The sequence below is a fragment of the Polistes dominula genome, unplaced genomic scaffold (assembly GCF_049000335.1).
Source record: "Polistes dominula isolate Pdom_NZ unplaced genomic scaffold, Pdom_raw_medaka contig_15, whole genome shotgun sequence".
Taxonomy (NCBI): Eukaryota; Metazoa; Arthropoda; class Insecta; order Hymenoptera; family Vespidae; genus Polistes; species Polistes dominula.
Window position 1 is genome coordinate 5,930,713 of NW_028300915.1, and position 26,770 is coordinate 5,957,482.

At 29.5% G+C, this 26,770-nt stretch overlaps 2 protein-coding genes across 8 annotated transcripts; one reads left to right on the top strand and one right to left on the bottom strand.

The window, feature by feature from the left end:
• The first annotated feature begins 338 nt into the window (after positions 1-338).
• LOC107070906 (tetratricopeptide repeat protein 5) lies at positions 339-3,297 on the top strand. 2 transcript variants are annotated; one of them, XM_015329458.2, is made up of 8 exons: positions 339-473; positions 594-944; positions 1,023-1,265; positions 1,327-1,380; positions 1,471-1,656; positions 1,813-1,985; positions 2,055-2,199; positions 2,271-3,297. In XM_015329458.2, exons 1-8 carry the CDS (start codon positions 390-392, stop codon positions 2,388-2,390), a joined length of 1,356 nt encoding a protein of 451 aa, XP_015184944.1. In that variant the 5' UTR covers positions 339-389; the 3' UTR covers positions 2,391-3,297. The 2 variants fall into 2 exon arrangements, with proteins under 2 accessions (XP_015184944.1, XP_015184953.1); XM_015329467.2 differs by having other exon boundaries at positions 2,055-2,133.
• tsl (membrane-attack complex domain containing protein torso-like) lies at positions 2,555-25,050 on the bottom strand. Of its 6 annotated transcripts, XM_015329418.2 has the most exons (5): positions 24,570-25,048; positions 24,151-24,439; positions 6,888-7,272; positions 5,581-6,257; positions 2,555-4,599 (listed from the first exon to the last, which is right to left on the bottom strand). In XM_015329418.2, exons 3-5 carry the CDS (start codon positions 6,928-6,930, stop codon positions 4,204-4,206), a joined length of 1,116 nt encoding a protein of 371 aa, XP_015184904.1. In that variant the 5' UTR covers positions 6,931-7,272; positions 24,151-24,439; positions 24,570-25,048; the 3' UTR covers positions 2,555-4,203. The 6 variants fall into 6 exon arrangements, with proteins under 6 accessions (XP_015184904.1, XP_089026421.1, XP_015184897.1 ...); XM_089170295.1 differs by having other exon boundaries at positions 7,038-7,272; positions 24,151-25,050; XM_015329411.2 differs by lacking the exon at positions 24,151-24,439.
• Between the last annotated feature and the right edge of the window lie 1,720 nt (positions 25,051-26,770).

Sequence of the window (26,770 nt, forward strand, 5' to 3'; positions counted from 1 at the left end):
ATAATTAACCTATTACTAAATTTCATTGGTTAAATTCAACGAACGGGGTTAGTCGTTATAAAAAGAAGTACTCACTAAATAACTGTACATATATTTCTAGGATTATTGTAGACATTCTAAGAAGAAATTATTACGACAGAACTGCGCTACCTAGTGGTACGGATGGATTATGAGTCTATTACCTTTTCTAGTATACGGTGATGTTAGATAAGATCGCATGATCTACGTATAACCTCATAAACTAACGGCTACTGTTTTGACAGCTCTATAATAACGGAGCAATCCGCACAATTTTGCACTATGAATATTCGTAATGATTATTTCATGTTTATTTGACGATTAATAACTTATTTCTAACGGTTTATACCATTATATTTCTCGAAAGAAAAATGTCTACAATTATAGACGATAAAGTGGTCGCAGGAGCCAAAAGTTTAAATACTATTAAAGAAGATCCCATCGTAGCATTGACAGTAAGAAGATTTATAATATATTTATTTTTTTATTATTACTATTATTATTATTATTATTATTATTATTATTATTATTATTACTATTATTACTTAATATAATAATTTTTGTTATCTTTTTAGGAAAAAGTGAAGTCTCTATATCTGTTTCGGGATCATTATTTTGAAAATCATCTTATTAAAGAAGCTATTAAAAAAAATAGTGATGTTGAGAAAGAAATGAGAGAAACTATTAGTAAATTTGATGAATGCAAAGGTTATGAAATAGATGGTAGCCGGGCAAAGTATTATTATTTAAAAGGAAAGGCTTTAAACGTTGTAGATCGTTATATTCCTCAAGCAGAAGAACTCTTAAGTAAAGCTGTTAAATTAGAACCAAATTTAACCGAAGCCTGGAACGAATTAGGAGAATGTTATTGGAAGAATGATGATATTCAACAGGCTAAAAATTGTTTCCTTGGTGCTTTATCTCACGTATGTTTTTTATATGTATAAATATTACTTATTTAAATTATTGCTATTAAATAATTTGTATTTATATTATTTGTCTAGGGTAAGAATAAAGTCTCTTTACGTAATCTATCCATGGTACTAAGACAAGAACCAACTTCGACTAGTGAGCAGCGTGCACAGAATATTCAACAAGGTGTTGAATATGCCAAGGAATCTGTCAGTTTAGATACAACGGATGGTACCTCTTGGGCAATATTAGGAAATGCTTATTTGTCTTCCTTTTTTACACTTGCACAAAGTCCTAACACTTTACGTCTTTGTATGTCAGCGTATACACAAGCAGTAAGTAATAAATGATAATAGATAATAATATTAACAAATAATTTTTATTTTCTATCTTCAGGAAAAAGATATTGTAGCAAAAAGTAACCCAGACTTATTTTATAACAAAGCTATTGTAAGTTTTGCGATCATATGTTTGATTACATTTTTATAATACATATATCTCCATAATCGATTTATAATTATCTATTGAAATTAATTTTAGGCATTAAAGTATCAAGAAGAATATAATTTAGCATTAAATTCGTTTGAGAGAGCAATGTCATTGGATCCAACATGGGAAACCCCATCCAATAAAAGAGATGAACTGTTACATTATTTAAAAGATGTGCAAAATTTAGTAAATACAAATGGGCGTGTTAAACCGAAAAGGCTTTATCAAATGATTAGGGTACTTAACAATTATTTGCAAACTCTTCATTATCTTACTAATAACTTATTTTGATCGTTATCGTGTATGTAATACTGAAGTTGTTTCGTTTTCTGTGTAAACGTAAAGCATGATCCCAGTGTGTATACAAATTTATAGGGTTGTAATTAACTATAGGCATTGGATACTAAACACTTAGGACCATATAAAGGTGGATCATTTACATCGGGTGAAAACTCTATAAAATTAGATTTAGTTCCATTGAAAAGTTTAGTGCTTGGAATGAATAGGGAAAAAGTTGTACTTGGAAAAGTAGTATGCTGGATTCAGGACTCCGATTGTGTACCTTTGTAAGTATACTGAGAATTTAAAAAATTTTTTATTTAAATAATGTTATAAATATTATACTTACTTTGTAGTGCATTTTGCCTTGTTGATCATGAGAAAACTTGCATTGCCGTTACGCTATATAATTTAGCTAAGGGTAGAGGAGTTACGGTAGGTGATTCAGTCGCTATTCCTGAGCCTTTTGTCATTCATCACAAGTTTTCTTATATGAACAACGTTAGTATTTTTATGTAAATCAGCTAGCTCTTAAAGTTATGGATATAATTAATAGTTATATATTTTTTTAGGATTTTGACTTTAAATCTATACGCGTTGAAACACCGATAATATTAGTCGTTAACGGAAAAAAATTGGGTCTTGAGCAACAAGCTGGAGTTAAGTTACATACTTTTAAGAAAACCGACTGAAATAAATTTTTTAAAGCAAATGTCGATATAATTTTGTGAAAATTAACTACCGCATTATCGTAAAACTTTATTTAACTTTATAAAAAAAAATAGTAGGATAGTATTAAAAAAAAACCAGCTAAAAAGATTTTTAAAAATAAAAATATATCCGATATTGCGGTAAATAAATTTTCTCATGTTATATAAAATATAATATAATATATTATATATAACATTAATTTATAACGAACGAGTTTTATACATTTTTGATTATTTGCGTGCTGTTGCACATTGAAGCTTTACTTACTATATAGTTCTTCAATGAATTACTTGAACATAAACATTCACTTCATTTGAAAGAGAAGAAGCTATTTGTATGATCGCATAATTTACGTTATTCGTATTATAGAATGTATTTTCAGTCTATTATTTACGTTGATTGTTGAAGACTCTTGAAAATATCTTTGATATGTTTATATGTTATTACTAAGTTATTGTATTATCATATTGTATTGTATTAAGAAGGTTCACTGGTCACATAGTAAAACAAACAGTGAACTCCAAATTCTATAATCGATGGCGTTGGTACTCAATGTATGTGTGATACAAGAAGACACGCCACTTTGCAATATTTGAAAAGTAATTTTATGTTCTTGTTATAGATGTCAATTAATAGTGATACTCTCGATAGAAAATATACTTATAGATACTTTCTGTGTCCGTAACCTGAGAAAGAATTTCAAGCACAATATTCTAAAGATGATGTGAATATCGAGTCGATACTTTTGTAGTTCGCATAATTTTAACTTCACCCATCTACACAAGATGAACGTACAACAAATGACTAATTCTATCGATAAATAATATGTACAAGTCTTTTATCGAAATACTTTTTAAAGAGCACAATATACGAATTGATGCGCGTAAATAGCGTTTTTTTCTATCATTTAGGATACTATATTATAATACAATCAAAATTCGATGAATAAACGTATTCAAATTGGGAGTGATCGCGTATAATAATAGAAAACACTATAAAACCGTAAAATTTGCATAATTTTCTAATATCTAACCCAGTAGGATCATCGTGCCAATAGAATAGGTTTTTTTCGTATATATATATAAAAAGAAAAGAGAAAAAAAATGACGACGAAAAAAATTATCCTAATTACCGTCCAACATGTATAATCATAAAAATAAATGACGTCAAATACTTTAATCCCAATATTAAACGAATTAACGTAAATAATCAAACGGAAAACGCAGCTGCTTTATTAGTAATAACTTTTTTGAAGAATAAGCAACATTACGTTTTTGTACGTATTGTTAAAAGCAATTCAATAACGATAGCTATTGATTATTGATATTAAAATAAAATTTTCTTTTCCTTTCCTATACATAATCTAGAAAATAAGATTAAAATATTAATTCAACAGATTGATTATCTAGATGACATTCTAATCAGCGCGTTTTCCGATTAGAGATCTTATTGAATAACGCTTGTGATATATTACAAACTTTTTGTATAAAAATGTTTTCTATTAACGATTATATAATAATAAATACTTATTTATAACAATAACAGTTGGGCTAAATACGTGAAAAGTCGTGTGTACGTAATATATAGTTCAGTACGGCTTTCCAGGAACGTTTAAATCAAAGAGGAAATCCATAAAATTATCGAACCGGTCCTCGATCATCGTCAGTTATATAAATCATCTCGATCAATCTTGGATCTCAAAGATCATAACATCATATTCCTCTAACGAATCACTATTAAGTGAAGACCTCTTTTTTACGACATTGCATTTGTCGTAATCGCAATTTAACCATCTCACATGTTCACTTCCCAAAGCTTAAAATAATTGTCGATCACTTCTAGGAACCACTCGCGTTTCTTCGAATCTTTGAAAATTGGTGCTAAAGTACGAAGTTGGAGTTGTAAAAGTGCCTCGTTTCCGAGCAAGCCGTCTAATTGTCTGAGCAAGGCAGCATCTCCATGAAGTTTCAACAAACTGGCATACGAGAAGATGTAATAATGTATTCGAAGTCTTTCAACAGCCCAAGCTTCTACGGAACGATTACCACTTGCTGATTGTATGGCACCCATATGTTCAGCGTACCAAGGTGAGAAATAATTATTTATTTCCAATGTTGAAAGCTCGGATACACCACGTAATTTTAAACGTTCCTTTATACGTAGATATACTTGAGGAGTGTAAACAAATACCTGGAAACAAAAATTATATTCTTTTATTTGCAAGGCTAATTAGCAATTATTTAAAAGATTTTTAAATTTTGATATCGTAGTCTTGACAATACTATTGACCAAATAACGTTTTCGATTTTTAAGTGAAAGTATTTTTTCTACGTCGTCCTACAAAAAGAAAAAACAAGGATTATATAAATCGTTAATTTTAACTTATTGCATAATTCGTTGGTATATTTCGAGTGTCAAGTTATTTCATTTCGAAGAAACGACGTTGAAGTACCAATGATGCATATTTAGATCTAATCGGTGCTAATTATCAATGATTATTCTAAGTATATACATATGTTTCTAAGAACAATGGTAATTGTTCTCTTACTATTACTATAACGGGTAGTTGAACTCTTTCTTTTTCTCTCACAAGATCTATACGGATAGGTAATTTCGTTTCAATAACTATAGAATGGCATGATCGGATATAAGTCGTTTCCTCTCGCGAGAATTGACGAGGTCGAGCGTTGAGAAACAAATTGAGAGAAAGGTACCATACTTTTTTAGACATTATCATTTGCCAACTTAATCCGATGAAGTTGACCCTATTATCTATTTAGAAAAAAAATCATTTCATTACAAATAGAAATTATATTGTCGTTACAACATATTTTATGTTTTATTAAGTCAAAAAATTGAAAAAAGCTAATAACTCATCTTACAAAAAAATGTAAAAGGATGATTTACATTAGATCAAAAATAAGTAACATCTTTTCTATCGTAGTCACACGATCATCATCAATTAATCTGTTTCTCCACATAACAAAATTCATTAGCTATTGTTTAATGTTTAAAAACAAAAACCGTGTTACCCAAGAGATTTCACGAATAACAGTAATGTCAAATATTAAGGATTGCAAGTAGAAGCACAGAAACAACATGTAGCTCGTTGGCCATTAAGTTGCCCACACATGTTTGATTTAAATAATTAATAAAAATAAATATTCTCACCTGATAGAGTGAATTCCCAGTGATATAAGAAGCGATGTAATGAGAGCCATAGTTCCTGATAAAACTAATGACACTAAAGGTATCACCAACTGTGACGTTCTCCGTTTCTCTAAGTACAGCTTCGTCAAGGATTAATGATTCAGCTGTAGCAACGAGCTTTTGATTTTCTCGAAATCTGGCGACCCGTACAAGAACGTAACAATAATCACCGCCGATGAAAGATGCGTTTATACCAAGATGCCTAGCGATGGCAGCTTTTGACCAACTGGCAGTAAACGCTCGCCAAGGTCTTTCTAATCTCTCGAAAGTGAAATCACGGAAATATGCCTGTAGAAGTTGTCTTACGTTGTCACAAAATTCCATGTGAAAATCACCATCGAATACGGTAGTCATCGATTTTCCTTGTTGTAATTGATTAGATGGTATAGCTTTTGGATTCTTAAAGACATCTAAAGTTGGCTCGCGAAATATCCAAGTGTCCGTGTCATTACGCGGCACAACCCTCATACTGATACTTAGATAACCGTAACGAGTAAAGACGTTAACAGCACCACCAAGATGAGGCTTTTGAGAGCTCGTTATTCGATCCCCGATCAGGACGATCAGTATCGTTAACAGGACACCCAAGCTCCTACTCGTCCACATCTCGCGAGGATGGACACCGAAAATAGTCCTATCTGAAATAGGATATAACATCGTTAAACGATCGTTTAATAAAACGTTTCATTAGTTTTAATTTTTCTTATATTTAATGTAGTTTAATAGAATAATACAGTTAATTAGATATTTGTTCACTTCAAAAGAAAATTTTAATAACGATTCAAAATATGTTATATTTTTCGTTGATTTAATATACAAAAAATAAGACATTAAAATTCACTATTTACACAATGCAGTTCTGTTTTTTTTTTTTTTTTTTAAATATTCTGTTTCTTGTCTGGAAGTATTCACTTAAGTAAATTCACAGCTGAAAATTTTACCGCTCAAGTGTTCCCGAGATCGTGATTGTACGCTTTGTAGTTTCTCGTGTTATGTATACACGTTGGACACGTGTGAGAAATCGTTATCAGAAAAATAATGTATGAAGTTAAATGTGATAAAAATATATACCTACTATAAAAAAATATATAGCTTAAAATTAAACAAAAAGAAATGTAATTTGTTTTACGTTCGAAGTAAAAGAAAATGCAGACGGTTTGATATTGGAAGGTTCTACCCGGATTAAAGGTACAAGCAAGAGGAACAGAAGATACTCTAGCAAGTAAAAGCAACTATCTATAAGCGGAAGATCGAGCGAGGTTTGTTACATCGGTCGCATCTTCGGGTTCTCCAATGTGAACTCGTATGCATGTATGTACGTAGGAACGTCTGGTAAACTCGTTATCTTGTTTATGTAGGTCTAGGTGTACGTTGTCGAGGTATTTGCCACGAACGGAGCCAACGGCCTTCATCCCCACCTGTCTTATTGAACGACAAGCTTGCTTCGCGAGGGCTTCCCCATGCTTATACATATCTTTTTTCTTTTTGTATCTTTCTTTCTCTCTCTCTTTCTCTTTTTCTCTCTTTCTTTCTTTCTTCGTTTTATTCCTTCTCACATTTCACTGATCTCCAGAGGAAGGTTAACAGCAAACCCTGGACTTCTCTCAACCTGTTCAGACTTGCAATGTGCATACGCCTCGCTTCCATGATTCCCTACCAACATAACCACGACTAAAATAAATATTTTCCAATCATAACTTAATTCAATTTTCCTATTTACCAATTTCTAAAGAATTCATAACTCTTGTGTAATTAATAATTCATATCATTGTGTTAGATTTTTCGATTTATCTTGATATTTTTCAACTTTCATAAATGTATATTCTTCAATCATCTTATATTATCTCTATTAGAATTTAAATCTTTCGGTACTTTAATGAATTTCCATGACCGTGATCATTGATTGATGCTATCAGAAGAAAAGGCCCTGACTTTATTAATCAATTGAAGATTTTAACTCTTGTATCCTTCGAGTTGATTTAACAGAGTTTGCGATGTCATTGATAGAAAGTATTATGTAATAGAAACAGTCTAAAAAGAATATAAATCAAACGAATACGCAACACAATTAAAGTTTCACTTGAGTATTTCATCAGGCGACAATGCATCTAATACATAATACAATATATACATCTCTGTATATATATATAATACATATACATGTAGCATATACACCTACACGTTTTCACATAAGTGCATTGTCCGATTGATCGTTCCTTGTAACTACAACTATATTTTATGGCACTATAAATTATTTGAATGCTTCCTAGCTGATTAATTTATAGTTCGAGAATACAAGCTTTTGCTGGTTATCAGCAAATATTTTGGGACATCGAAGGAAAAAAAAATATTTTAAAGAGCTATTCGTCTTAAATCTTTCACAACAATTTCATGTTAGATGTATTTTAAAATATTCAGTAATAATTGATAAACATATAAATTGGAGAATCTCCTAAAAGTTAATAAGATAAAGTTGATTGAATGATTAAAATGATTAAAATTAAATTTAAAATTATGAAGAATGAAAATATAAAGAAAATTGTGTTAATGAAATTGATATCATTGAAAAGATTTCATAAGAAAAGTTCGACGATCCCAAGAAAATATATAAGTGCACGTGCACGTGCACGTTACGCGAGAATATGCGAAGGTCATGCACACAGCCCTGGACTTCTTCCAAGCTAGCTAGCTATCACTAAGCGGTACAACGAGTTCGTCTTGCCTCGATGACTTCTAGATGACCATTAGACGACTTTTCATGATAGACTATCTCAGGAAATGGTTTGTACTATATTAAAGACAACGTGGGTTATACAATATTTATCGTTGTATAATATTTCTTATTTATCATTAACTATTTCAATACATTTCTTCAAAATTTTTTTCACGATATTAGAAAATTTATTAAGTTATTTTATTACGAATACAAAAAAATCTCACATATAGATGACATAGAAATAATATATTATATATATAGTAATATGTTTGAATATTAATTTGTTAAAGTTTTATAATATCGATTAGAAAATTCTTCATTGAACGATTCTCATTCAAATAATTTCATTGTCAACTAAAAGAAAAGGAACACAAAAAATAATTGAATGAATTATAAGAATATTTTAAATTGATACTGTTGTCTATTTTTGTTTAAACTTAAAATGATAAATAAAATATTCTTGAATGAAAGGAGACAATACTAAAAGCGGTCTCATCGTTGTTTAATACTTGAAATGAATCAAGTATGGTTTAAATGGCTTTGTTAAAAGTAGCAATTTTATGGGACGTCATAGTGACCCTCTTGCTACGTTTTTACCGTCGCAACGGTTCTGGATATTACGTTTTCTGCCGTTCACTCATGAAATCATCTACTTATATATATATATATATATATACACTTACAAAGGAAAACAGTCGTTGAATTCTCTTTCTTCAAGCACAAAAGCTAATTGTACAGAGTTATTATTGTACTATAAAATAATAATGGCAGATCTTTTCGTCTAATCGTCGCGATATAAAATCCCCCCTCCAACCCCACCTTCCATCCCCCAAAGTATATACCATCCCCAAATAATAACTTATACGATAATTATTTACTAATTTACTAAACGTTTTAGACCATTGGATTTAAAATCAATCTAAACATTTGTAACATTCAGAAAGACACTTTTTCGTTATACGATTGTATCGTCTTTTTTGAAAGATCATACAAATTTGACTCACATCAATTTTGATCCAGGTCGAGTAAACTTTGCCATTTTCGAACAAGCCTGCCGTATTTGCCCTACTGACCTTTTATGACCGATAATCGTGCATTTCGTTTTGATCAACATACTTCTGATCGATGTTGCATTATGAAACGTTATATATGTATATCATTTCAACATATATTTTTTTGGGCCGATCCAATAATACAATTTTTTTTTATATATTCATAAATCTTTTGTTCTTTTGACATAATATATTTTGATGATACTTAGACAGAAAATGTTTATGTAAATATATATATATATATATATATATTATTATTAATTTATTTTAATTTATTTTTTATTTTAATTAGATAAAGCGGTGAACCCTGAATAGAGGTTATATATATGGATATTGTATAACATATTAATACATTACTTATTATACTATATTTAATATTATGCATATCTATTGTGCATAAATATTTGCAGTTTAATAACAATAATAGATGAATAATTTGATTACTATTATTTTGTTATAATTAGATCTATTTTTTAAATTTTTTCTATACAAATTTTCTATACGAGGAAGCTGTCGAAAAAAGGAATCACGTTTGTATCTTGCATTGATAAAAGGCGCCTACATAGTGAAACTTACGTAACATGCCGGTTATTTGTCGGTTTATCTCGAAAGGAAGATCGTTCCACATACCTAAATTCAAAGTTACGCGTAACGAGAGAACGATAGTGATAATACATATTCATAAGATTACGTCAAAAAATTTTTAAGACATATAACATCCTTTGCATTGTTTCCGATTGCAGTCCGATAAATTCTCGTTAAATATCCTAGGACTATATATACTCATACATATACATGTAAAATGGAGTATCACTATGTCAATTATACTTCGAGTATTTACTGACAATCATACATTCTTATGTCTTATAAAAAAGACATGAAAATTATTCTATTTGTTTCAACATCGACTATGAAATATTATTCCTTTTTGTTTTGTTTTTTCTTTTTTTTTTTTTGCTATTATAATACGTAATACATATTTCGTATTATAATTATTTAATAAAATTTCGGTTAATGTCCAAACTTAACGATCTGTACGATGTTGCAATATTTTTCGATGCAATTGTACATTTTTATTTATTGTCTCAGACCTCGATTTCTAACGGTTTCAATTTCACTAATGTAAGCTACATTAACAGCAAGCCTGTGAAATCGAAAATAACAGTTCCAAATTAGTAAAACGGAAGGAACTAGATCCACTTTCGCTATTCGCTTTCAGACTTATACGCGTTGTTTGATGCATTCATTTGAGAAATGAATTACTGTTCACACTGTTTACACGTTAAGTGTTAAATAAGTAATGATATAATATATATAATTACAAATTTACTATTAACGCAAATATTTATACGCTATTTCTACATACGTCCATTCAAGAATTATTAATCTATCATTCTTATTGGATTTTATTTTTCAAACGATGGTCTATTGTTTTGCTAATGATAAAGTGTCAAAGAATTGTCAATTTTACAATAATCTTTTTAATGAAAAAAAAAGTAAAAGAAGGTTAGGGTAAGATTAACGTAAGAAAAAAAGTGATTTAAAATGGTGTTGTCTACCTTTAAAATAATTGGCGACAGAAGATGTAGAAATTTCATAGAAATTCCAAAAGTATAATCTACGTCGATAGCACGATGAGATATCCTTTATGGTTATCAGATATTTCGTTGATATCTCGATCTACCAAGAATTCTCGCGTCGTTAAACAGCCCCATTGAAAATAATAACTGAACGTGTATATGCATACATGAGTTTTGATTCGTTTGTCATAAAATACGAGTTGTGTACGGAGGTCAATGGGAAATAATTACTTTAAATACTCTGATGATTGAAAGAGGGGCATTGAGTTACCTATTAGACACAGGAAGAGGGAAGACTATGGACCATTTTCTATCTACGTATAGATCTTTGTCTTCATGAAGTATTTTGTTTTTCTTTTTTCTCCTCTTTATTTATTAATTCTGATCGATTTTCCAATTTGCTCATAAACAACCATAACCATTCGAAAGTATTGGCACAGATTAAACTCTTATGTTTCTTCTATAAATCTGTTAGAAGTACAATTCTTTATATAATTCTTTTTGTTAATATATTTTTCCAGTTTATTGTATTTAAGTATATAGAAGGGCATGACGATTAAATTTTGTTTATAATAAAATAAAAATAGTTTTATTTTTGTTTAGCTAAAAACGGACTTTTATAATTAATGCTCTTTTATTTATTAAGATGAAATAAGGTATCATAAATATACTGAAATTAATACTAAAAATTACTGAATTCAACTTTATAACAATTCTAATAATTAATCATTTATAGTACTACTTAGAATTTTTACCGATAATAATATAATTACATCTGCAAAGTAATTTATTACAGCAAAAATTATCATTCAAATTATGATGATGCACATGCACTTACGTATATACTGTTTACATACACAAGTTTAATCGATATTTTGCTTGAAATCACAATGAGAACGACGTTTCGATGATCTCGATGTCATGGAATATCGCACAAGTAAAACATTGCGTACATCTGCATTATATGAAATATGTCACACGTGACACATCGAGATATTTATAATCATTGTGGTCTGCTAATAGTAGATCTTATAAATTACGCTAGAGAGTGAGAAAAATAATGTTAGTTACAGAAAAGTGAGAGAAAACATATATATAGAAGAATACAAGTCACGTAATAGTGAATATATTCGTTAGAAAGTTAAAGAAAAAAGAATATATTTAACTGCATTTGTATTGGTAACATTTTCACACTTCATTGTAATGAAATAAAGACAACCTATTTGCATAATTTAAGAATACAAAAGAAACAGATGCGTTTATGTATAGTCATTATTACAATTAGTTTGAATCTATGATAAAAATTAAAAATAATAAAAAACAATAAATAAATAAAAAGGTGATAATAATTCGAGCACAAAATTTAATTAAATAGAACACGTTACAATACCTTTAGTCACGTTGATAATAACGTAGTCGATAATGTTTCATTATTATTCGTTCGTGCGTTGACTTTGTTACTAGATTATTACACGACGAGTAGATAATAGACATGAAAGAAACTTCTTATCCAGAGCGTGTCTCCATTATCAGGCAGCATTGTCGTTAAGAAGATTAGAAACTAATAGAAGACGCCGTTAAATGTTCTCATTTAAGACGACAAAGACTTACATTAATTAGAATTCTCTTCTTCTTATTATTTTTATTCTTATGCGTAACTTCGAATTTTGTTGAATAAAAAATTACATATATATACAACAAGTTATTAGTTATCGATTCAAATTAAATCGATCTTATTATGATTTGAAAAGATTGTTTCTTTATACATAATATATAGGGTTAAAGGTACCAATTTATTCAACCGGATCAAGCAGCTTTATTCCATTTCCGTCAATCGTCTCTCCCCTTTTGTAATTCAACGTAAAAGCTTTCTCTCTCTTTCTCGCTTTCTCTCTCTCTCTCTCTATATATATATATATATCTCCCTACCCATCAACACTAATTTTTATGGGTCACTGACTGAATGCTTGTTACAAGACACTAAAAGATAACGCGTGAGCTCTTCCAGCAACGTTGCCATCCCAATCAGTGATATGCAACAAATGCATACTCGTTGCACCAATTCGCAACAAATCGAACAATGCGAAACGTTAAATGCATATACATGTATAATATAGGTATCCATGAAAGCTCGATTTTTTTTATCTTATCATTCTTGGTTTAAATCGATCTCTTTTGTTATTTTTGTTTATTTTGTAAACAAATGTATTTTGTATTATTCCATGGTGCACGAGATTTTAAGGGACACTCACTGTATATATGAATCAATTGATTTATTTTACACATTGATAATACGAGTTTTACTTCTATCGCGTGTGGGTATTGCACCTATTCTTTCTTTTTTTTTTCATGGCAAAAATTTTCGCTTACACGTCATTTTTCAAATTATTCACCGTGCGAACAATGTCACTCGTTCAGCAAATTACAAAAAATCTGATCTGCCGACGATGGTAAATTTTCTCCACCGACTTTAATTATGTCCTATATACTTAATCAATGCTCGACTCTGCATTTTTTTCTTTTTTTATTCGCCTTTGAAATATCAACCAACAATGATATTCTTCTCTTCTTGTAGGCAGCTATAAAAGATATAAATTAAAAATTTTTTAAATCGTTTTATTAATCGATTTAAAACAAAAACGAATATAGATTATACTTGTTTTTTTTTTACGTTCTCGGTTAAATTTTTACAATAAACTATGATGCATCATCGGTATATAAGTTTCATGAAAAAGTTGATGATTATCTTCGAGCAAGTTTATTTTACTTTTATTCTCAACCATTCTTTCGGATGTTGCAAATATATATGAATGTATAATAAATGCCCAGATAAACTGGTTTTTGCAAACATATGATTATACATATATATATATTATAAACTTGTAATAAAATTCTGTTTAAAAAACAGAAGATTTGTAGAACATATAAGTTTTACAATAATAGAACTTATATGAATATTTTTTAAACGCTTTTTTAAAAATATTTTTTTATGCAAACAAGGAAAAAACCAGAAATCGTCAAGGATAAACATATATTTGTTGTTATCACATTATTTAGTAAAGATCATTTCTATTTGTTCTAATCAATTTCATTTTTATTTTCCAATCAAATCTATATCATGTAAAATTAGCAAACCATGCAAATGATCATTGTCAAATATCAATCGAAGATCTAATAAAAGAATCAGCATCAAATTAATCAATGATTTCATTTGTTCGAAAGTTTGACCTAATTAAATTTATATCAAGTCGAGATTTCAAATCCGCATCCTGAAGACCAAGGTTGCTTACTTTTCTGACGCACGTAACGTAAATTAATTGCGTTAGATTAAACACGTGTGAGCTAAGTAAGATTATTTTTTGTTCAATTGAAAGCAGGTTTTGGAAAAAAATTCATGCTAATATTAACAGCTAATAATAGTAATGCCGATTAAATCAAATTTAATAATAATGAATTTTTCTTCTACGAATAATATTCTAATACTGGAATAAACTCTTATTCAAATCTAAAATATACGAATTAATGAGATAAATTTATATAACATTTTCAATGTTAACTTTTATTTACACTCGACCTACTATTTGCACGCATGTGTTTGTTTTAATTGTAAAATAAAATGTGCATTTATAATTCAAGGCTAATCTTTCGAGGTGTTCGTGTATTTTTCTTTTTTTTTTTTTTGCAAATCAAAGGAAAAACGATACACGAAGACTACGAAGTCAAAGATCAAGAAGATCTTGTTGGATCATGATATATCTTACAAGAGAGAACGCATTTGAACAAAACATTGTTTAGATATATTTCGAATCTTCATGTTTCACGAATAAATGGAATATAAACACGATGTTAGAGTTTATAAAAACGGAGAAAATTGTGAAGAATAAGGTTGATTCACTCTAAACGGTTGATTTTTCTGGAATTTGATTACAATAAAAACTTTACTGACATATTACGAGAATCCCTTAGAGAAATTTTCCAGACGAATAAATTAACGAGATCGTAAATTCGTGGAAAAGAAAAACAAAAGAAGAAAGAAAATGGTACAAGTTGCGTCAACATTCGTGAACACACTTCGGCTTAATAAAGTTGCGGCTTCTTTGCCTTTGCTTTACACCCACCGTTGTTATTCGCCTAGTATATCGCGTGGGAAACATTTTAACCAAGCAGATGTTGTCACTGACACTAATATTTCTCGCGTTGATCGTTGACTTTAAGATTCATTGTTAATCATATGACAAAATTATACTTATCTCTTCAAGAGATATAGAATAAACTTTCATATTATTTTAATTACATTCATTAATAACTCGTATGAGAATATGCTTCATTAATTTTCATACAATATTTATTATTTTAAAAATTTAAAAAAATACTGATGAGAAAAGCATCAAAATTTTATGGAAATTTCACTATAGAAATCAAACTTAGTTCCGAGATTAATTTTAAAATTCGAATAAAAATATATAAAGTTTATCTTTCACATATTTTATTATTACTTGTTTTGTATTTTTTTAAAACTACCTAAACGATAAAAAAATTTTGTTAGTAAGAAACTTGTAGATCTTATGGTTAGTCATGCACATTTCGAGAAAAAAGTAGTCTTGCCGTTATTTGCATGAATTCTGTCTGACATTTGCTGTAAGACACGATCTGAAATGCAGGTCTTTATTGTTAAGATCAAGTCGTTCTCGTGGATTCCTTTAAGATTACAAATTCAATCCTTGTAAATATCAATGTGAACAATTTTTATATATCAAATGGTTAAATGATTAAATTAAATGATCTTATTACGAACTATTTTTAAACGATATCTCTTTAATCTATATTTAAATATTTATCAATTTTATTATTTAAAATGTGACGAATTTATTCGAAAGCCTTTACTTTCCGATTTAATTCTCATCTTGATGGGAAAATCACGACTAATTGCAATTAAGAAGCTTCGAAGATCTCATATTGTCACGTAATAAGTGTCTGATTAAAAAAAAGAAAAAAACCACATTTTTATATATACAATTTCTTTTTTATCCAGCAATAAAATACTACGTAATGATAAAATCATTTATATTTTATAACCCTTGCATTAATTATCTTGGTCTTATTAATAATTGCAACAAAAAATTGTTGACGTCTTCAGTATTATTTTTTTAACAGATTAAAGTGTATAAATAATATAAAACAAAAAACATGGAGGAAGTGTTTTTTTATATTATAAAAAAATTCAGAAAAAATTAAATAACCTTTTTTCCTTTTTTTTTTTTTTTTGTTCAAAGCCACCACAATCTAACGTAATCATGCGAGTAGGTAATAACTCACGCGACTAAAGGAAGAATTCTCGAGATTTGCTATCCAAATCGAGTTCGCCTTCTTGCGTGATTTTCTTGCGACGTCCTCCTACTTGTCCTTCGACAGGATGCAATAATTCCGTGCGGTAAGATAAACAACGTGCTAGTTTCCGCAGGAAAACATATAGAAAGAATAAAAAGAAGGAAGAGGAGGAAACCATCGACAATCAGCCTTTTGTAATTTATGCACGAGTAAGAATATTCATTTTTTCTTTATTCCCTCTTTTTTTTTTTTTTTTTTTTTTTACTATATTTAAACGGATTTAAAATCGACGATGCGTGTCTTTTCTTTCCTCCAATTATTTTTTTTATCTTATTTACCCATACTTTTGTTAACCCTTGGATATATTAACACTAGATTTACGAATTGAGCCAATTTGACTCATTGAACATTTGATTATTTTATATATTTATAAAATTTAAATACTATTTTTTGAAAACTTATTGGTTTTTAGTTACGTAATGAAATATACGTAAATATTAGTTCAATTCCTTTACTCAATCCTTTATTCAAACAATGTTATTACGTCATTAAAAAATAATGAACAAAACATCCGTAAATCTAGTGTTAATAACACAAAAAGAAAAAAATATTCTTTTTAATGAAAAACACATTTATAATATTGTTCGAATTTTCCAAAAAGTTTTTCCAATATGTTTTAAGATACTTTCTTCTTATATAGTTTCGTATTCTCGTTATAAAATTAAGATAACCATTTAAATTAATAATATTTATATACTCTTGATTTAAAAACGTTCGAAACAATACATACTATTTGAAAGATGCTTTTCAATTTCGAATGCGTCACCCTTACCATATTGTTTTGTCTGACACGCTAAGAAAGCTTTTCTCTGGTCTCTTTCTTTATAATTCACAGCACTCTCCTTTAAACTTTTGGAACGTGCTTAGAACATAAACGGGTTGGTTGGTACTCGGCATTTAAACTCGTTCTTTGAAGAAATAACAACGAACGTAGTTTAGAAATTGGTAGTCGGTAAATGATAAAAGTACATAATAAGTATCTGTCTAATGTCAAAGTCAGTTTCGACCTTTAATCATCTTCGCAAGCTTTGTTCGTTCTCGATTCAGTCTTACCTATCGCGCTGACTCTACTATTAGTAAAGTAGAAAAAAAAAGAAAAAATGAAGAAAAAAGAAAACAAATATAGATGCACATATACACACACACACACACACGTATATTCGCGTACACACATACACAAATATAGAAAAATAACACAAATTCGCATTGATCATTAACCGAGTGTAGAATATCTTTTTTGATAAAAACCGCATGACATTTAACGAGAAGAAGAAGAAGAAGGTAAACGTTGCGATGCAGCCAACGTGCCGTGAATCGAGTGAATCTCTTTACCCGATAAAAAAAGAGAATGCGTTGTTCTTCTCATGAGCCGGTAAACCGTATATTACGACACGTTTATTCGAAAGATAGAAAGAGTCTTTCCTCTTCAGTTGAAAGGGAGAATTTAAAAAGAGACAGAAATCTCGTGCCGCATGAGGAGCCAATCGCGAGGATCTCGTCCATGGAGTCACGTTTTCATTGGAAAAGTGTATATATATTTGTACACGTATATTACTTGATTTCTTAAGTAATATTACCACCATTGCCTTTTCTGCAATTTACTTTTTTTTCTACAAATCTCCTTCTTCTTTCGAAGATTCTTTCCAGGAAAGTGCATCGATTTATTATAATTATTGATCAGGGATGTTAATTAGTCGATTCGATTTAATATTTTTCTTTTCTTTTTGCAATCTTTCAATTAATTTTTCAAGTATTTATATTACATAGATCGGAATGTTTGTTGGAAAAGTTCGTAATAATTTATATAAATATACATTGAATATTTATCTATCTATATATATATATATATATCCATACGAACTTTCCAAGCAACGTAATATAATTTTTCTCTCCAATGTGACTTGAATATATTTATTTATAATATACTTAATGAAAATTAAGATATTTACTTTTTTATCAATGATTTTACTTTTTTTGTTGTTGTTCGTTTCAAACGAATTATTGCAAAGTAATAAAAATAAATAAATATTGAGAACAGGAATAAGCAGCTATCGTTAAACAACACAGTGAAAAAAACAATAGAAAATGTTCAATTCTACTTCTAGTTTATTTTCAATAGATATAGTATGTGCAAACAACAGCTGTGGTCAAGAAAGCATATACCTTTTTTGCATGATAACTTTTATGCGTATAAGGCGATAAAGAATCGAGATACCGTTAAATCACTAATAACCTTTTAACGTTGTACTTACATATGAACATTCGCATGAAACGCCTTTACAATGTTTCGTTTGGAAATAATCTACACAAATTGTTGATTTTAACGCTAAAAAACAAAATTTACTTCTCATCTTCGAGAACATTTTTACATTAAATAATTAAAGTTCACATGTGCACTACTCTGTTCTGAATATAATTATATATAATACTGTAACATATTTATGAAAGATCTAATATAAAAAAAATGAATGTATATGAAAATCCAAAAAATAGAAATTACAAATAGAATACGCTTCTCTCGTGTAAAACTTGCATAATTGGAAACGTATGATACAGAAAGTAGAAAAAATATGAACAATTTTCACGATTAAACCATGGTCTTTAATATGAGTGATCATAAGAATTAAGTATAGTCGTATGAGATCGAACACGAAATAGGAGGTATAAGTATATAAAACGTGCATGGCATAAGCGAATGAATTACGAGCACATTCACTATTGTTTAGGACACATGTCCTTTTCTATTTTTCTCTGTTCCTATCTCTCTACTATGTCCTGAGTTCTAAGTATTATTTCCCACCTTGGTATCTAAGAAAAATAATTCGCACGACCGATCTCGATCTATCGCTTTTCCTGTCTGTATATCCTACATTTCTATATATGTTCATTTTAATTTTCCTTTTCATTTACTCAATTTATTTTACGCCTAAATTTATTTAAAAAAAAATTAATTATTTTAATATGAACTTAAAGCATTAAAGATTTATTGATGATTTTTAATGAACATACGTACGAATAAAATTTAAAAAGTTCAATAAATCGAGGAAGTATACTGAATACGCAAATATCAAGAATATAAATGAAATGGGGGTTAAAAAGGTTAACTTGGAAACTCATACGATCGAATCGTACTTGTATAATTATAATTGTCGAAGAGAAGGAAAGAGAAAGAGAAAAATTTTCGATGATAGTTATTCCTATTAAAAGACAAATAAATTAAAATTCTAATATAAAGATTTATATATATATGACCATGATTTAACAGATTAAATTCATTGCTCTTAATCATACGAGTATTACTATTATTAGCAGTGAAATATGTTCCTGGTTGAAAATGTGGGTAAATAGTGTAAGGACGTTCGTTCGTGTTCGCTAGTATTATTCGCACGTGTCTTAAGTCGAATACTTTTTGTTCTAATTGCTATAAAGAAACAAAGACACAAGCAAGTAAGCAAGCATGAGTGTGTCTTTAACGTAACGAATCGAGCGTGCAGAATAAACCCAGCACACGTGAAAGTGCAGTTTTAACGATAGAATTGATAAACGTGGCGAAAAGTCCAATAGATAAGTTTAAAACGTTGCACTAAGCGTAAAACTAGCATACTCTTTCTCGCTTCTCAATGTAAAAGATCAGTTAGCCAGGTGTCTGGACTGCAAGCCACGAGTTAGTAATTGTGTTTGCACCTGCGAGTCCTCGGTTGTATGTATGAGTTGAAAAACGAATGATAGATCGATCGTTCGATGTTAGGTCGTATGAGAGTCATAATCTGAAAATAGTGTGCGTTAGATCGAACATATTAGACCGAGGCAGCTGACTCATAGTTGGAAAACAACCGTTCTCATTTCTCTTAAATTTTCTTCAGTATTCGTCACTTAGTTGTTATTTTCGTAAAAGAAATGATAATTTACTTCTCGATGAATGTTATATAGATTCAATGAGATATTACGATAAAACGAATTGACGTAAGTACAGGTATTACTTAATTATTTATTAGATATCTTTATATTCGTTCAGCTACAATTATTGTTTTAGATTGAAATAATTGAGTCTCTTATTTTCTTTTTTTTCTTTGCTAAATCTCATAAATTCGCTCTTCCTTTTCTAGCGTATATTTATTATACGTATATTTGTAAAGAATAATAGAATGATATTACAAGAAAGATCTTTAGATATCGTTGGCCATGACTAACGAAAGGTTAAATGATTATTAGTTACATGATTGGAGTTCTCTCTTTGTCTACAGGTGCGCTAGTTGGAACAAAGATATTTCTGAGTGCTGACTACCTTATGATTTCTCGTTACCGGCTACTAACTAATACGGCACTCCTTTCAACTTTGTTCCCTTCAAACCCTCTTTCGGTTGTTCCATGCAAGTAAATGATTACCTTCATTTACATGAGATTTAAAGCAAGAATCAAATGTTCTAAATATCCTCGCGTTCTTAGAAACGTCTAAATGGAAAGCATTATGAATTAATTGCTATGAATTAATATTAAACGATTAGTTTTTTATATTCTTATTTAATTGATTTTCTTATCCAATGTAGAATATAAAAAAAATATTAAATATTAATGATAGAAAACAAAAATTAGCTACGTGAATGAGATTATGATCACAGAAATTTTCCACGATTAAATAGTTATTCTAATGAATAAGGTAAAAAAATAAAGACAAAATATATTTTTGATCACTATATTTTTCTATGAAAAATAAGAGAAATCGTGCGTTACGGTCTAATATCTTTTATTATGATATTTTATCCTTACTAATTAGCATTATTTGTGTTTCTAGCTACCTTGGCCTACATTATGGTCCTTTTAAAAGAAGAAGAAGTATGAAAAGAAAAAGAAAAAAAAGAAAGAAAGAAAGGAGAAAAAGGGGAAGAAATATCGTTCACGATTACGAGCCGTAACTCGTCAACGCCTTATTTAAACCGGCGTCTCGAAACAAGCTCGTTTAAAGATGGAGCAATTTCCATTCATCATTGATTCAACAAAATATAGTCGCGACATATTAAATAATCGGAGCGTAGATTTTTCCTGTTAACGTTCCCAACAAACGTAACGTTTATTTTTTTATCAAGGATATTGACATGAAGACATTTCGGAGTATAAGTTCATTTGTTTGTATTTGCTATTGAACTTTTTGATTACCATCACCAATGATAACATATAATTATTCGTATAATTGAATTAGAAATGCAAATTTAAAACAAAAAAAGGTTGAAAATTATAGAACATCTTCCAGGAAAATGATCATTTTAGATAGAAACTTTCTCCCTTTCATTAACGGATCATTGCTTATCTATCATTGAAAAATTAGTTAAAAAAAAACAGTACTTTCTCATTGACATTACATAATTACATCTAGTAATGAAGCAGACGACAAATCAGATATAAGATATAAGTACTGTTAATTCTTTATATCTACTCATGTACCTCGAATATTTCTCAAACTTGTGGGAAATTTTATCTAGTTTAGATAAGGAATAAATTGTTCCCTCTTCGTACTCTAATTACAATAAAAAAAAGGATGTTACGTTTGGTGTCTATTTGAGGATCGCACCGTATCTTAACTGTAATTGTAACGGACAACCTGGTTCCTTAACTGCAATGAGTACAAGGCTGTAATGCTGCAATCTTACTTTCAGTTACGCTTGTGCTCGTGTTAACTTCTGCTAAATATTCTCGCTTCTCCCTTTCATACTTTAAGCAAGGTCGATCGTAATAAATAATAAAAAAAGTTTAATATATATATATATATATATATATATATATATATATTGAAATGCTTTTATTCCTGTTTTCACAATGACAATCAATTAAAATCACATTTTATTATTTCAATCTTAATATCCAGACAATAAAAAAAAATATCGAGACATTAGCCAATAAAGTAAGATAAAATATTTGAAATGTCATAATGAAAATTTCTCGGTGATTTATTTATATCATCAAATTTATCTTACGTATTACGACAGCATCCAATATACGTCACGTTCAAGACAATAGCTTTCATCCTGTTTGTGAATACTTACGTACAATACATATACACAGTATCTATTATTTACCAATTTTTCAAAAATATCATCATTCTAATTAGCCATATTTAAACTTATTGAGAAATATATAGTAATAAAAAAAAACAACTAAATAATCATTATTTTTTAGTTAGAAAAGAAGTTTACGATTCGAATACGGATAATCGTATTTAAAGGTTCGTTACGAATATCAGGAGTAGACAAGGCGTATACAGCTCGCGATTTCCGCGCATTAATCCGGACAGGATCTCGATGGAAGCTGCACTACGTAATCCGGCTTTTGGTGTATGTGCGAGGTTGAATAACACGTTGAGTAAGCCGACATGCAATATTGGAGCAACGAGTTTACACGTGCTTTCTACGCGCACGCATATTTATTATAGACGATAACTTCTCTTCTTGAATAGAAGTCCAGTTTAACAGACCACTATTGGACAAATTAGATCGAAGATTATTCATGGATGACTATTCATTCAATTTGACTATATCTCGTCAATTGGAAATTAAGAATTTTATCCCTAAAAGTTAGCTAATTTATACGAAAAAAGCAAAAAGAAAACAAAACTAAATTTTTTATTATTACTATCTAATCTTTGTAATTAGTATCTTATGTAATTAAGTGGAGTTAAGTATTTAAAAATGTTCAGCAACTTTCTTCTTAATCAGTAGTTACCCACGATTCAACATATTTCTGTTCGAGTATGTTTCAACCAAGCTTAACAACGAGGCCGTTAAAATGCATCCTGTTATCTCGTGAATCCTTCGAAGTAGATACCTCTAGATACTTCCAATTTTCTGAAGGAACGTTAACGCGCCGGAAGTATTTCAGAATTCGTCAGTGACGTGCAGGTGGGACGTGAGACGCGAGTAAATTACTCGTTGCTTTTTCGACAAAGACAAAAGTTTCTTCGAACGGCCTTTCCAACTCATACAAATGTTCGTATACTTCTTTGTGGAAAAAGAATGCACAACGAGTGATAAATAATTCAATTTTTTATTTGATTATATTGACTTCGAAAATAAAAGATAAAGTATAGCCGCGAATAAACCGCAACAAATCCTGGTCCCTGTTAAATTGGATTTATGAATATTTGAATTTGTAGAATAGTTAAAAAAAATTAAAGATTTTGTATCCTATTTAAATCAATTCTCATCTTCGAGTCTCTCTCTCTCTCTCTCTCTCTCTCACTCTTCAAAATATCATGTCTATTTAATAATTTATGTCTTACAAAGTTATTTACGAATTACTTTTGCGCTCTCTCTCTTTTTTGGATAGATTTAAAATAAAAAATTGTCAGAGGAAAGTGCGTTAACTCTGGCAACAAATTACCATAAATAAAAACACTTCCGACTATGATATATTTGCGTTTAAACAATAATTAACAGTGGCTCGGTGTAAGAGATATCGATACGGTATAAAGAACATAAGATAAAAAAAAAGAAAAAGAGGAATCAATGAAGTATGATTCGATACGAGCGAAATTTCACGATATCGTACACGTAACCAACTCTTAGAAATAATAAAAGAAAATTCTGGTACAGATATCGGTATTGCATAAACGTTCCTCTAACCAGTTAAAAATTTTTCTTCTCGATTTAGTGTTATCCTATTAAACGAAGATATCATGTTCGACTTTGGCAAAAAGAAATTTTCTTTTCATCTAAGTATTTATATAACGACAATAACATTGACTAACTCTCGTTAATGTTAAATGTCATTAAAACATAATAGATGTAATCTTTTTTAATCGTACCTGACAAATTCAAGGTCTCTCCATTTCCAATTAACGCTTTGATTGCTAATCTCTGTCGTCACTGGATAAAGACTAACCATACAATAATTGTTTTTTTAAATGATCTTCGAAGAACCGACCATCTTGTTAGAAACTTGGAAACGCTTTTTTGATCGATAAATCTTCAATTTCATAGATCCTTCTCCTCCTCCTCTTCCACCTCCTCCTTCTCTAAAGATCGATATCTTCCAAGTTGATTTATACGATAATTTAAAGTCACTTTCCAAAAGGATTCTTACTTATTAATCATCTAACACAATGATAAAATATTTAATCGATATAATGATAAATCATCGATTGATCAGTTAGTAAATAAATTTTTGCAAAACATATAAATGAGAAATGAAAAATAAATTTGTTTCGTATATGACAAAACACACCTTTCAGATCACTGTGTTCAGGCCAATAATATTTACGACACCAGACACAAAAAAAATATATTATTGTATTGATCGATCGATCGATCGATCACGATCGATCCCGATCGCGTTTGTTTTGTTTCTTTGCGTCTCTTGCTCTCGATCTCGTCGCTTCGAACGAGCATCCGCAACTGCGACGGATATTCGAATCGGCGACTTCACCAAGAGAGGCCGGGACTCCTTCCTTCCTTCGCTACTCGTTCGTTCGTTCGTTTGTTCGTTCGTTCGTTCGTTCGTTCGTTCGCTCGCTCGCTCGCCTGCTCGCTCGCACGTTCATTCGTTCACTCGCTCGAGTTACCGCCACTACTATCACAAAACATTATACTTGCTATGCTATGAGAGGCTACACGTACAAGAAAATCATGCGGGTAGGGTATACAGTTTTTTCATTTCTAACTCAACTAGCATACACACATACACACACCCACATACACGTATACAGAAAAATTCATCTTTTTCATACCTCCTACGAAAACTTAATTTTATCGATATCTTACTTTCTTAATCCTTAAACAATAGATATCAACTTCTTTTTTTTTCTTCGTTTGTTACACAAACACGATCGATTATTGATCATATGTATATGAATCACGTGAAATATATTTTGAAACCGTAATTATGAATTAGTATTTTTAATCAAATATATTATTAAATAAACACCCGTTATATTTTACCAAATAGTTTCCATTATTTTCGATGACTTTGATCAATTTTTTAGACGACTCTACGAATTTCTTTCTGAAACAACAAAATATGCTGATTTTCGTAATAAATTTATTATCAAGGTAACCAATTAATTAATTATTTGTTAATTATTAACTAGCTTCATATAAACGAATTAAGGAGAATAATTATATCAATTTCAAAAGTAATGAAAAAATATATATTTATATATTATATAATAATATTAATGATTTAATTTCATAATATAGAGTTATAAATATAAAAGTTTAATACAGATTGAAGAGAAAATAAAGTATTTAACTATCGGACACGAACGTGAACCACTATCACATTGAAACATTAGAGTCTTGTCAAATCATAGTCCGTAGCATTGGTCAAACTAGATCTTTCGCAAATTACACAGTGCAATTTTCAATCTGATACGAATTTTGTACACCCCAATGAACACTTCCTTCCTTTTCTTTATTGGCTCTATTTTTATCTTCTTACGTATTTTTTTTCTTTTTTTTTTTTGGTTAATACAATAATATTTAATTGTTTACACGTAAATAAAAAAAGAAAATAAAAAACATGTTTAGAATAAAAGTTTATATAAAAAAGATCATAATTGGCATTCTGTCAGAAAAAAAATACCCTTTTTCGAAGAAGGAAGAATTTTGTGTTCGCCTTTATTACGTCACTTTCGGTTATTACTCTATTATGTAATATCTTACAAGATTATATATATATATATATATATACGTATGCTCGGTGAAAGGTATTTAAATTTAGCTGATACTAGGACGAGTCTTGATCGAAGTCCCTCGATCTGGGCATTCCTTATTTAGGATTTACTTTGATCCTCTCAATTCTTAACAACATCGAATCATTATAATTCTGTAATTATTGCATACTTAATTTATTATGTTACATCTATTAAATGGATCGTTAAATATAATATTATTTATTTTGCTTCAACGTTTATGTACAATATATTATGGTAAGTAAAAAGAATAAAATATAATTAATTTTACTAATTAAATGAAATAACAATGCGTAACAATGGAATAGTGTTTTACGATTACTATTTGTTTCTAAGTACTAAATCTATTCATTTACTTTTTCTAGTTTGTGCAATAAGAGTAAAAAGATGCAATCGATGTTATATGCAAAACATGTACTTTCGTAATCATGTAACAATACTGGGACCGTGAAAGTTAATTTGTCTCGCTGTGAAACCATTACAATTTTTCTTACTTCTTTAACGCATTTCGCGTGCCAACCACTTAAGATGCGCGTTTATTTGCATAAGCAAAGTAAAGACTATTACTATACTACTCTTGTATTAATTGTTACGTAATATTAATCTATCGTAAGAGAATAAGCCATTAGAATACTACTACATATATGACTATGCTGAAGATAATAGAAAAAATGATACACAAAAATATTGTTTTTTTTTTATAAATAATTTACGTGTGTTATGTAACAGGAATAAT

Bases quoted from the DNA above. Each gene is read 5' to 3' on its own strand.
- LOC107070906 (XM_015329458.2), top strand. From the start codon at position 390: ATGTCTACAATTATAGACGATAAAGTGGTCGCAGGAGCCAAAAGTTTA. The intron at 945-1,022 runs GTATGTTTTTTA...TTATTTGTCTAG, and splicing joins TCCTTGGTGCTTTATCTCAC to GGTAAGAATAAAGTCTCTTT. The intron at 1,266-1,326 runs GTAAGTAATAAA...TTCTATCTTCAG, and splicing joins TGTCAGCGTATACACAAGCA to GAAAAAGATATTGTAGCAAA.
- tsl (XM_015329411.2), bottom strand. From the start codon at position 6,930: ATGCATACGAGTTCACATTGGAGAACCCGAAGATGCGACCGAT. The intron at 6,258-6,887 runs GTAACAAACCTC...ATCCTATTTCAG, and splicing joins AACCCGAAGATGCGACCGAT to ATAGGACTATTTTCGGTGTC. The intron at 4,600-5,580 runs GTGAGAATATTT...TTTTGTTTCCAG, and splicing joins CTGGGAATTCACTCTATCAG to GTATTTGTTTACACTCCTCA.